At 34.8% G+C, this 12,324-nt stretch overlaps 2 protein-coding genes across 3 annotated transcripts; one reads left to right on the plus strand and one right to left on the minus strand.

The window, feature by feature from the left end:
• The first annotated feature begins 2,617 nt into the window (after positions 1–2,617).
• LOC132300365 (pirin-like protein) lies at positions 2,618–6,153 on the plus strand. Of its 2 annotated transcripts, XM_059797413.1 has the most exons (7): positions 2,619–2,890; positions 3,085–3,134; positions 3,221–3,259; positions 3,353–3,381; positions 3,495–3,557; positions 3,711–3,814; positions 4,083–6,153. In XM_059797413.1, the coding sequence occupies exons 1-7, from the start codon at positions 2,655–2,657 to the stop codon at positions 4,564–4,566; spliced, it is 1,005 nt and encodes a 334-aa protein (XP_059653396.1). In that variant the 5' UTR covers positions 2,619–2,654; the 3' UTR covers positions 4,567–6,153. The 2 variants fall into 2 exon arrangements, with proteins under 2 accessions (XP_059653390.1, XP_059653396.1); XM_059797407.1 differs by having other exon boundaries at positions 2,618–2,890; positions 3,221–3,381.
• A 1,625-nt stretch (positions 6,154–7,778) lies between these two features.
• On the minus strand, positions 7,779–11,825 carry LOC132300396 (ras-related protein RABA5c). Its single transcript, XM_059797440.1, has 2 exons — positions 11,229–11,825; positions 7,779–8,398 (listed from the first exon to the last, which is right to left on the minus strand). The coding sequence occupies exons 1-2, from the start codon at positions 11,560–11,562 to the stop codon at positions 8,076–8,078; spliced, it is 657 nt and encodes a 218-aa protein (XP_059653423.1). The 5' UTR covers positions 11,563–11,825; the 3' UTR covers positions 7,779–8,075.
• Positions 11,826–12,324: the final 499 nt, after the last annotated feature.

Here is a 12,324-nt window from a genome sequence, read left to right on the forward strand (position 1 = left end):
TCTCCCACACACAAGCATATGGAGGCATTGTCCCAAATTTTGGCATTAAATACTACTAGGAAGCAATATATATGTGTAGCTCAAAATATCACTAAAAAATTAAAACTTTGCTTAGTTTATAAGTTTAAAGACAGTTCTTAAAAATATAGAGAATAAAAAACTATTTTCCGTAAACTATAAAAAATAGTTATCTAAAAACACGTTTTTTTATAACTAGTTTTTAAAAAACAAATTTTAGAACATTGAATCAAGTAGGGTTTTTTTTTTTTTTTTTTTAACACAATTTTTTGTTTTTAATTTTCTAAAAACATCATAAAATTATTGTGAGTTACAAACCAAGTAACCCCTAATTATCTCATATGATGTTTTCTTTCAATTCTACATAAATTGTTGTAGTTTTAATAAATGCTTGCAAAGGATAGTTACTAATATCCTAAAAAAATCAATAAACTCTGTAAGCAGCGACCCTATCAATTGACCCCTTTCCTCCTCTTTTCTCAAACTTTTTGAACCTAGCTTTCTGTAAGGAAAGCCATGTCTGTTCTTCAGTTTTCAACAAATACATTGTTTTTTTCAATATATATATATATATATATATATATATATATATTTATATATAATTTATTTATTTATTATTGTATATAGTATTTGATTCTTAATGAAAGTGTAGTGCATTGGTGAATAACTAAAATATGAATATCACAACGAATCAAATAAAGAAAAATTAAATTTAGTGACCAAAATCAAATATAATAGTCTTAAAGTGGCCATAAAATTTAAAAAATGATGTATAGTCATCAATCCGAGAACTATATTGCTGTTTTGAGACTAAATTCCATTAAATAACCCTTGATTCACAAACACCATATAATAGTTATCTCCTCTCATCTCTTTTTCACAGCAAATCCTTGATACTCATACTTAACCCTGTACAAATTCTATACAAAATGATATATTTTATAAATCTCTCTTACAAAATAGTTGTAGCTCAACAAACTGAACTACCGAGGAAAAAAATAATAATAAATTAGAGAAATGATAAAAGATTGATAAACCCTTCGTTTAGTTGCCCAGAAAATAAGAGAATGCAAAAAATCATCTTGAAACCAACGTCATTGTAATTTCTCTCCCTAGACGACATGGGGCGTCACAATTTATTTCTCTAAATTCAACAAACCCGCCATACCCACCAACTTTAATATTTCTATTTAAATAAGAAACTACAATAACTCATAGTTGAAACTGAAACAAAAAAAATAGAAGGAGCATTAAGGTTCCCTTTAGTTAGAAAACTTGGAACACGTGATGTTCAATTTTGATCATACCCAACTTGCGATAATAAATCAATTTTCAGCTTTGCAACATATTTAAATAAATAAAAATTACAATTTAATTAAACAAATTTGAACACCAAATATGCTAACACATAATTTAGTCTCTCACACTCAAAACAATAACCACTTGTGTGTTTAACATCTGTTATATATATATTCCACAACGTACTGAACAATTTTTTTTCTTTTCTTTAGCATAAAATCTATATTATTTTTTTCATTAACATCTTTTTCATTCTCAATGTAAAGCATAGCTTCAATCAATAACTAAAATTAAGAAGTAAATCACCAGAAAAGAAAAACAAACCGAGACGTATATATTTATATCAACATAAAATATATATAGCAACCAATCTGGAGTTTAAAAGTTAAAACTTTACCTGGCATATAAATGTTACAATTCCAATTCTGGATACCACCACTAGGGAAATGAGTTTACTAATTTTGGTCTAGTTTTAACACAATTAAGCTAATGTGCCGAATTCAAAATATAATTTCGTATGAATATTTTGGAAATTTGAATAATATTATATAGAATAATTTTTTCCTAATGGAATTGAGCCATCAAACACAAATTTGCATTACATGAATTATTATTTTCTAAAATTTAGTGTATTTTTAAATTAAAAGAGTATTTTTTTTCACTTGATGAATTATAGGGATGAAATAAGAATCCCAAGAGTAGGTGAACCAATCCAATTATTCTATTTCAAGCCCCTATGATTCAAGTTTTAAATAATTTCATCACACACCAACAAACAAGATTTAAAATTTTTAAATAATATCACATGAAGTTATGCCATTTTTGACAATCTGGACCCTTGACCTAAAATTTGAAAGTCCAAATTGAACATAAACTATTTCTCAAAAAAATTAGCATAATCAAATTAAGGATATTTAGTCTAACGATATAACTTTTTCATTTCAAAGAGAATGGTAGGGGTTCGAACCCAAGTGCGAGGAAAAAGAGAAAGAGCGCATATACGAATTTGTTTCTTGCCAAAAAAAAGAAAAAAAAACTTGATGACTTTAACATTAAAAACTGTAAGACAAGCAAAAAGTCACAACTTCATGTGTGAACTAAATTTTGAAGTGGTTGAGGTCATCGTCATGATGATATTAAGCTGACATAATCATACCAAAGAAGAAAAAGTGAACTACCTTTTCTGTTCCCACGCCTGCAAGAGTTCCTTGTGGCGCCAACCATCAACTAACATTTATTATTATTGCTTCTCTGCTTCCACATTATCTAGTCGTTATGAGTGTCTATATATATATACTATTCAATTTCTATGTTCACATTCTGTAGTTTCTATATATATGCGTGTGGTTGCGACAAGCAGAGACATTCATGCAAAGAAGCTTAAGAGAGCTGCGACACATAGGTTATTGTTGATCAACAAGGGCATAGACAGAGTCGCTTTCTTCGTCAGAAAATCCATGTCTGCATCCGAACAAAGCTCCGGTGTCCGCAGTCCCAGATCGGTTGTCAAGAAGGTCCTCGCCAAGCCTCAAAATGAAGGTGATGGTGCTGTTGTTAGGAGAAGCATTGGAAGGTAATCTATTTTTTCTCAATCTTGTTTCACGGGTTCAAATCACGGAAACAGCCTAACTGCACACCCTGACTGCTTTCTCGACCCTTTGTGGGTGAATGTTTTGACCATTTTGATTCATGGGGCCTTGTGTTTTGGAGTTTGTTCTCATATTGATATTTGATTGTTTCGGGTTTTGTTTGGGATTTAATTTTCAGTTCCGAATTGAAGAATTTGGATCCATTTCTCATGTTGGATGAATTTGCAGGTACAATAAGATGATAATATGATCTTTGCACTCTAATTTGGATTATTGCCTGGCATTAAGACCTTTCTTTGTGTTAATTTTTGCAGTCTCACCTCCTGCTGGATTTCCTGATCACCCACATAGAGGTGGATTATATATGTATATATACACATATATGTGGATATATCCCTGTTCTTGCTCATTTTCTTGGATGCTGACTCCGTGCGATGTTTTTACAGGATTTGAGACTGTAACATACATGTTGGAGGTAAAAATATTTACTTCAGTAGCAATTTTTTTTTTTTTTTTAACTATTTGAAGTTTCAATTGTGAAAAAGGTAGAATTGTTAAAAACTGAACATAGATTTTTGGGTAATTTAGGGATCTTTCAGTCATCAAGATTTTGCAGGGCATAAGGGTACAATCGGAACCGGTGATGTTCAGGTAAATGTATAGATTGATGTCAATAAATCGGTAAATATATAGATTGATGTCAGTAAACGATTTACTTTCAAACACTAAAGAATCAGGCACAGGTTCAATTTTTACTCATGAAGACTTGTGTTCTTTCTTTCTTATTATTATGAAAATGTACAGTGGATGACAGCAGGAAGAGGGATAATTCACTCGGAAATGCCTGCAGGAGAAGGAACACAAAGGGGATTGCAACTATGGATCAACCTATCTTCCAAGGATAAAATGTAAGCTTTTTTCCCCAACTACTCGGGAATCGGAATTAGGTTATATGAATCATGTGTTTCCATTCCGCTCTGAGGTCGTGGCCTCAATCAAATGTTATCATAATTGAAATCAAAATGACAACATTGATCACATTTGAAATCAAAATTAGTTCTATAAAAGCTGTAGCAACATTTATAGAAACTATCACATTGCTATCATATATTGCATAATCCAGCAATCAATTCAAGGACTAATTCAAGGACTTACTACTAAAAATTTAAACTACAGGATTGAACCGAGGTATCAAGAACTGTTGAGGGAGGATATCAAACGAGAAGAGAAGGATGGAGTTGAAGTCAGAATTATAGCAGGAGAAGCTATGGGGATTCAATCTCCGGATTACACCAGAACGCCAACAATGTACCTTGATTTCACTCTTAAACCGGGAGCCCAGTTGCATCAAAATATCTCAGAATCCTGGAATTCCTTTGTGTATATCATTGAAGGTGAAGGGGTCTTTGGTTCCTTAAACTCATCACCGGTAACAGCTTATCACGTCTTGGTTCTGGGTCATGGAGATGGTCTAAGTGTGTGGAACAAATCTGCCAAGCCTTTGAGATTTGTGTTGATAGGAGGACAGCCACTTAACGAACCAGTGGTTCAGTATGGGCCTTTCGTGATGAACACGCAAGCTGAAATTAATCAAACTCTTGAAGACTATCGTGGTCGCAAGAATGGTTTTGAGAGGGCTAAGCATTGGAGATCTCAGTAAGTCAGCTACTTAAGGCAGAAGATCACAGAATTACAGAGATTCTATACTCTGGAGTATCACTTATATTCTTCCATTTGAAATTTTAGCTCAATCTGTATTTCCAATATCGGTAACAATAGCATCAACAATTCTCCGCTTCGGAAGGAGTATTCTTTGGTTTCTCTGCCACCGAAGCAATAAACAGAGGGAACAAGTGTCCTCTTTTTTTTTTTTCCTAGGTGAGACTCACACACACTACCTCCACTGAGGTTCGAACCCCTGACCTCCCTTTGGGAAGTAGGAGCCTTGTACTGCTAGGCCACAAGCCTTGGTAACAAGTGTCCATTTTCGGTCCGTCTCTATTTAAAAAAAAAAAAAAAAAAATTCGGTCCGTCTCTATTAAATTTTCTAACACTAAAGATTTTCCTAGAGTAACCACCAAAAGAGAGGATTGGAGAAAAAGAATTACGCAGAAATGTAATCGGGTAAATTACACTCACACCCCCTGTGGTTTGGTCATATTACACCTAGATTAACATTTTGGCTTTAGATTTCACTTATATTTGAATGAGTTATTTAGCATTTCACTTACACCCCAAATATCAATTTTTGATTGAATCGGAGTACTTTTGAGGTGTTAAATGACTATACTACCCTTTAACCTCACATTGACTTTTTTTGTGACCAAAGTACCCCTCACAATCACCACCGCCTCTCTATCATGAACCTTCTCTTTCTCATTTTGACTTCAGATGTGTGTAGGACGATGACTATACTGCCCGACAAGTGAAATTTCTTTAACACCATCAACCACTTCCTTCTGGAATTTCTTTAACACCTTCGCGGATGGTGGAAGGTGCGGACAAAAAGGAAAGTCGCAAATCAATAAGGATGGGTTATGGGGGTGGGTTATGCCGCAGATCGATTCGCGATGAGGATGGGTTTTCCGCTCAGTAGATTTTGGGTGATGGGTTAACGGTGGTGGTTGTAAGGATGGAGGTGGGAATGGTGGCAGTGGTTTGGGATATGTGGTGGCGGATGTCGGGATGGAGATGGTGGCAAATGGTTTGGGATAGGTGGTGGTGGATGTAGGCTGCCCCAAAACAACTGTTATAGCTGCTCGAAAGAGGTTTACGATAGATTGTTGAAAGATTCTGAAGATCTTAACTCTATTCAATGTCGCGACATAAATGCTCCAACAAGGTTCCAAAACTACTTTACCAATTTCTTGAACTTGAAGGAGTTGTACATGAACTGGTGCATCTGATGGAGCCAGAGATGGTGGCGGTTGTGTGGGGGTAAGGATAGGGTTTTTTTTGTCATTTAAGATAATATATATTTTGTATTAAAAAATTGAGGGTAAAATGGTCCATTCACATGATTGGGGTGTAAGTGAAAAGTAAAACCAAAATTTTCATCTAGTTGAAATATGACCTAACCTCAGGGGGTGTTGGTGTAATTTACTCAAAAAAATATATCACTGGATGGCTGCAAAAAATTTCTAGACGACCCAAAATGTGGCTGCAGCTACTGTGTTTTATACTAAAGTCACGATGCATCAACTTATCTTCCTTAAATTACTCTTTGCAATAAATTCCTTTTTGGCCACGTTTTCTTTCTTTCGGTGATAGTTCATGTTTTAGAAGTTCATCATTATCATCATTCTTGCCTTAATCTCCATATGAATGGGGTTAGCACATGAATTCTCTGTCTCCAATCTTTTCAATTACATGTCATTCCACCTATTATTCTTAACTTTTAATAGTCATTTTTAATTAACTTCATCCCATGGGAATCCCATGTTCCCAATGTTATTTTTGATTGCCCTCTCCGTCTCTTATCTTCTATGACAACTAATCTTCCTCTTTTTATGCGCGCATCTATAGGTCTCCTATATATGTGTCTAAACCATATAATTCTACTCGCTCTTATTTTCTCGCTAATGGGTGTCATGCCTAATTTTTCTCTTACACTTTCATTTGCGATCCTATCTTTTCTAGTCACTCCAATCATCCATCTTATTGTCTTTTTTGGAGCCCAACACTCCACTCCATATAACATAGTTGGTCTAATAACCGTCGGATAAAATTTTCATTTTAGCCTATGTGTTATTCTTTAATCACGTAAAATGCCGCTAGCTTGTCTCCATTTTGTCAACCTTACTCCAATTCTACTAGTTATATTACCATCTAACTCTCCATTCTTTTGTATTATTGATCCTAAATGACGAAAGTGATTGTTTTGAATAATCTTTTGGTTTTGAATTGTTATAATTATATTATTAATATCCGAGTCTTTATTAAATTTACCCTTCATATACTCTGTTTTATTTCAACTATTTCTCAACCCTTTCAATTCTAAAGCCTTAAGCCGCATTTCTAATTTTATTGCTAAGTTCTCTTTACAGGAATAGAATAATAATATACCATTGGCAAACATCATGCACCATGGGATATCGAGTTAGAATTTTTTATTATTTCATCAAAAATTATTACAAATAAACATGGGCTTAGCACCGATCCTTGGTGCAATCCTACATTTATCAAGAACTCACTTTTTTCATCACACATGGTACGAAGTTTCCTTTGTAGGGCGCACCAAATTATAGCTCTTGGAACCCCATCATACGCTTTTTCAAAATCTATAAAAACCATATGTAGATCTTATTGCTTACTCCTATACTCCTCAACCACTTGTCAAAGTATATAGCTTCCATTGTTGATCTACCTCGCATGAATCAAAACTGGTTATCGGATACTGTAGATTCCTTCCTTAGTCTTTGTTCTATTATTACCCTTTCCCATAGTTCATGATTTATGAGTTTATTATTATTATTTTATTTATTTATTTGAGATACTCTTTATTTTGTTTTCTTTTGGGTATTGAAGGAGGTGGAAAGAGTGGTGGGGTTGGCCTTTTCTCATGAATTGAGTTCTCAGCATATATATACCAACAGGCGACCCTCTACCTAGGATGTAATTGCTAGAACTACGTTATAGCAGAAAGAAAGGGTCGAGTAATGTGGCAGAGATTGATTTAGCAATGGGTTAGGATGATCTGGGATGGATAAACAAATGGGACCTACCCAAAGGATAAAAGTATAAATAAATAAATAATAAAATAAAAATAAAACAGGAAATCTGGCAATCAAGCTCTCAGTTTGTTGATAAGCGCATGCAACTTAGAGAGAATAAAGAAAATAACTTGAGTACAAAAACCAACTCTAGCAGCAATTTTTAAAACAATAAAGCAAATAATTATATAATCACAACAAAATAATGTGCCCTTACATCTTACTGGTATCAAGAACTAGAAAACTTCATTTCAAATATTTCCTTTGAATAAATGACAAATATTGAATTTCTAATTTCACAAGACACTATATTATCTTATTTGTAACTATAAAACCCCTCCACAATATCCATCAAAAAACAAATAAAAGAACAAACCAAATCAAATTAACAAACCAACCTCCAAAAAAAAAAAAAAAAACTCAAATTGTACACAATTGCGGAACCATTGGAAATTAGTCACCTGGAACAGCAAGGATAGTGGCTCTGAGTTTGCTTGGATCCATCAGTACCATTATTAACAAGGCTTACCCTGTTGACTGATAATTCTGCTTTGTAAGAGTCAGAGTTCAAGACCTTCCTGCTGACGTTGTTGTAAATCTCCCGAATAACTATCTCGAAGGCCTTTTTGACATTTGTTGAATCCAGGGCAGATGTCTCCATAAAGAACAATCCTTCTGCTTCTGCAAGGGCCTTGCCTTCCTCCACACTCACAGCCCTGATATTCTCCAAATCACATTTGTTCCCCACCAGCATCATCGCCACAGTTGTATCAGAATGAGCTGCAAGATTAGCTTTTAGTTCAGGCTTTAGGAATTCTAAAATGCGAAAGTAAATATAAAGAGTTTTGAGCGCAGAACAGAATATGGAAGCAAACTAGACAAGTAATATAGCATGCAAAGCTCAAGAAGCACAACAGAATGCGAGTGAAATAACAAAAGTAACATTTAAGAAACAAGAGCTAAACCAGAAAAAATATGATGATGCAGAAGTGGTCATATTTTCCCAATCCCGGATTATATCATATTATGGCCAGAAAAATGATCAACACAAAGTCAGTTTCAACAAGAAGTACATCAAATATATACCGCACTTTACAGTAAAGCATTTCCTGTGTAGAGCAGATTCAATACTGTGGCAAGGTTTACAAATTACCTGCCATAAATAAACATTTATGCAGCTTCTTAAGCACTGACAATTGTTTCAACACATCTATAAAGAGCCATCGCATACTATTAGATCACTAACACAGTTAGATATGGTTCTATACAACTCTAATGCGTTCTTTTGGAGGGTGCTGCCCTTGTGTGTTTGGTGGTGTTTGTGGAAAGAACAGAATAGGAGATCCTTCGATCGGGAGAAGACTCCTATTAGGGCACTGAAATTCTCTATCATTTGTTCTATTTTCTGTTGGGTTTCTGGGAGAAATTGTAAATCCATGGGGAAGAGAGATGATTTTTTGGACATATTGAGAGGACGAGGGCCCTATTTGGTCCTTGTTTTTTTTTTGGGATGCGTTTCCCATTTGAATGCTCTCTAATACAGGCTTAAAAATCTCGAGGAGGAAAAAAAAAACAGTACTACCATTAGCTTCCTCCAAAGCTTGGCAGCTTTGTTCTTAATTCCACTATCAAATTCATCTTGTACAGATACTAGCATACCTCTACCATCTGGTACCTGTATTTTGCATCATATGCATCTAGGTAAATTAACATCCAAACTGTTGTATGGTTCAACACCTCCATCTTAAGTGCTTATAATCTGCCAAGTCATGCCTATGCAATGGTCATAGTCAATATTCCTACATTCTAAAACAACCCAACTTAAATATATAAATGTGTGTTTGCATTGGAATAAGCATACTCGCACTAATCCATGTCCAAGATGAGTTAGTGGTCGTTCCACCCAAAAATTGGGATTTTCTTTTACGGGGTTGAGTGTGGGGTGTATTTGGAGGAGGGGGTGTTGGTAACTTGGTGGAACTCGTTCCATTAGAAAAATAAATACACAGCCATTTTGCAATGCGGAGACACTGCTATTTTACTCTAAACATACATGTTCAAAATATCCTTATTACCAAGTTACCAACCACATAATAATCTGATTGAGGAAAACAGCCCCCTTGGTAATTTTGGTGTCCATGTTGACAGTGAATTTCATACCACCCCCAACCAACCACAAAACCAAAAGAAAAGAAAATTCTTTTTCGCCCGCGGGGGTGATAGAAATATATATATATATTGTTAACAACCATCTACTCTAAAAACTTAAGCTGTTAGAGAGGGTGTAACTTAAATATATAAATCCTTCAACACGCCCCCTCACGTGTGGCCTTCTTTTTGGTCCGACATGTTTTTTTAATTAGGGTGATGGTGAGGTTTGAAATCGAGACCTTTAACTCTAACACTATGTTAACAACCATCTACTCTAAAAGCTTAAGATGTTAGAGAGGGTGTAACTTAAATATATAAATCCTTCAACATATATGTATTTTTATATACACACATTGAAAAGAACATATGGCTTTTAGACATATGGATGTATCATAAAGAAGCTAGCACATCCCTCCATTCCATAATAAACTGCAAAGGAGGACTATATGCTTAGTTTGGTGCTACATCTCATATGGAAGAGATATGTAAGCAGAAAATTTTAGAGCTTGGAAGACCAATGAAGTACTTGAAACAAACCAGAACATAATTGAACTTACAAGAAACAAAAATTAAATCCCTGGATAATAGCATCATTATAAATTATGAAAAACAGATGCTTACGAAAAAAGGAAATGGAAAGAGATGAATATCATCTGAATGGAAAAAAAGGAAATTGGAATGGAGACGGGCTAGTGGCATCCTTGGTGATAGAAGAAAACAAACAAGTTAAAAGGAAATTTTGATGGGAGGGTCAATACTCATTAGGCCAACTATCTTATATGGGACAGAGTGTTGGGCATTCATGTAACTAAAATCAGAATGTCGAAATAAATTATAGGAGTGACTAAAAAAAGAGATTCACAAATCAAAGTGTGAGGGAAAGATTAGGAATATAATCCTCTGAATATAATCCTCCTGCTAACTCGGTAGCAAGGATTTCTTCAACAAGCCAGGCACGGAAATGTACCAATTGACACCAAGTCATTATGTGAGCACATTTTATCAATCACTAGACCACTAGAACTCACTAATTCATTTAAATATATACATATAGTTTAGAGCCTGGTACCTACTTTCATTGAACATCTAAGAAAATTTTCAAACTTTTTCTTAATTTTATATTGCAAGAACAATGATTATGTAAATGTTAGAAGCAATAACTTGTTTAAATACTGATAGGATGCCACAAAGTAATAATTCCCGAAATGACACCACCATCATAAGTTCAGATCTGCTAGTCATAGTCATAATCATAATGGCTACCTAATCAAACCCAAATCCTTCTTTTGATCAATAATCAAACCAAATCTAGCAAACCACATAATGAAATTAAACAATCAAATGTGGGTTTACTTTCGAGAAACAAAAACACAGCATCTACTACTAGTAGAAACATATATGTGTATGTATTTGTGTGCATTGTGAGTAGGTTAGCTAATTAATGAAAATATTGACATACTCTTGAGCTCATCGAGCCACCGGCCGATGCTATCGAAGGTGGTACGGCGGCTGATATCGTAGACAATGAGGGCACCGACGGCGCCGCGGTAGTAGGCGGAGGTGACGGCGCGGAAGCGCTCTTGGCCGGCGGTGTCCCAAATCTGGGCCTTGACTTCCTTGCCGTCGATGTCCATGCTCTGGGTCTGGAACTCCACTCCGATGGTGGCCTTGGAGTGGGCGTTGAACTCGTTCCGTGCGTAGCGAGAGAGGAGGTTGGACTTGCCCACTGCTGAGTCTCCGATTATCACCACCTTGAACAGATACTCCTCTCCTCCTCCGTCGTCTTCATCCATTTCTGATTAATTGAATTTTGTTCTTTTCTTTGAGATTTGTGTTGAAGGTTGTGGATGAATGTGGACTGTAGCTGTGGATTTGGGTTAGAAAGAGAGAAGGGGTGGGAGAATTAGAGAGAGAAAGTGGCGGTGATCTAGAGAGAGAGAGAGAGAGAAAGAGAGGCGGAAACGGGTCTGAATTTGGGGAGGTGGAAGTGGGGATGATGATGTGCAAGGCTGGCAGAAAGAGTACTGCGAAAGTAGTGGTTTGAGTGCTTTTTTTGTGAGGTTTTTGTTTATGAACAATAAAAGGTGGTTTTTGATTAAATTACATTGTTTATAAAAATAAAAATAAAATAGTTTACAATAAAAAATAAATAAATAATTTATGAAAAATAATATACAAATGAAAATAAAGAGCGAAATTATTGGGGATCCATCGAGTACCAAGAATGTAAGTAATAAATCAATTAATAGAGTTTAACTCTTTTATAATATGAAATACTGTAGTTACTATATTGTCAAATAATGAAATAATGACTAATAAATTAAAGTGAAAATAAAAAATAATATAAATTTTAACACAAAATTTTATACTCTCACTCCACTTTTCTCTCACTGCTCTCTTCCACATATATTTTTCTTAAAATTAAAAATTAAAATTAAAATTTTTGTTCAGAACAGATTTTTTTTTTTCCTCCAGAAGTAGGGAAACATATTCACACACTGTAGTATTTTTACGTGTTCTCAACTTTTCTGTGAGCTCCGTATCTTTGTCATGTC

Source organism: Cornus florida, unplaced genomic scaffold (assembly GCF_030987335.1).
Source record: "Cornus florida cultivar Cherokee Brave unplaced genomic scaffold, ASM3098733v1 CherokeeBrave_3.0.0_Hap2_Chr01, whole genome shotgun sequence".
Taxonomy (NCBI): Eukaryota; Viridiplantae; Streptophyta; class Magnoliopsida; order Cornales; family Cornaceae; genus Cornus; species Cornus florida.

What these genes read in the sequence shown, in the direction of transcription:
- LOC132300365 (XM_059797407.1), top strand. Translation starts at nt 2,655, where the DNA reads ATGCGTGTGGTTGCGACAAGCAGAGACATTCATGCAAAGAAGCTTAAG. An exon ending in GTTAGGAGAAGCATTGGAAG is followed by an intron (nt 2,891 to 3,084) that starts GTAATCTATTTT and finishes TTTAATTTTCAG; the next exon opens with TTCCGAATTGAAGAATTTGG. An exon ending in CATGTTGGATGAATTTGCAG is followed by an intron (nt 3,135 to 3,220) that starts GTACAATAAGAT and finishes TAATTTTTGCAG; the next exon opens with TCTCACCTCCTGCTGGATTT.
- LOC132300396 (XM_059797440.1), bottom strand. Translation starts at nt 11,562, where the DNA reads ATGGATGAAGACGACGGAGGAGGAGAGGAGTATCTGTTCAAGGTGGTG. An exon ending in GTGGCTCGATGAGCTCAAGA is followed by an intron (nt 8,399 to 11,228) that starts GTATGTCAATAT and finishes CTAATCTTGCAG; the next exon opens with CTCATTCTGATACAACTGTG.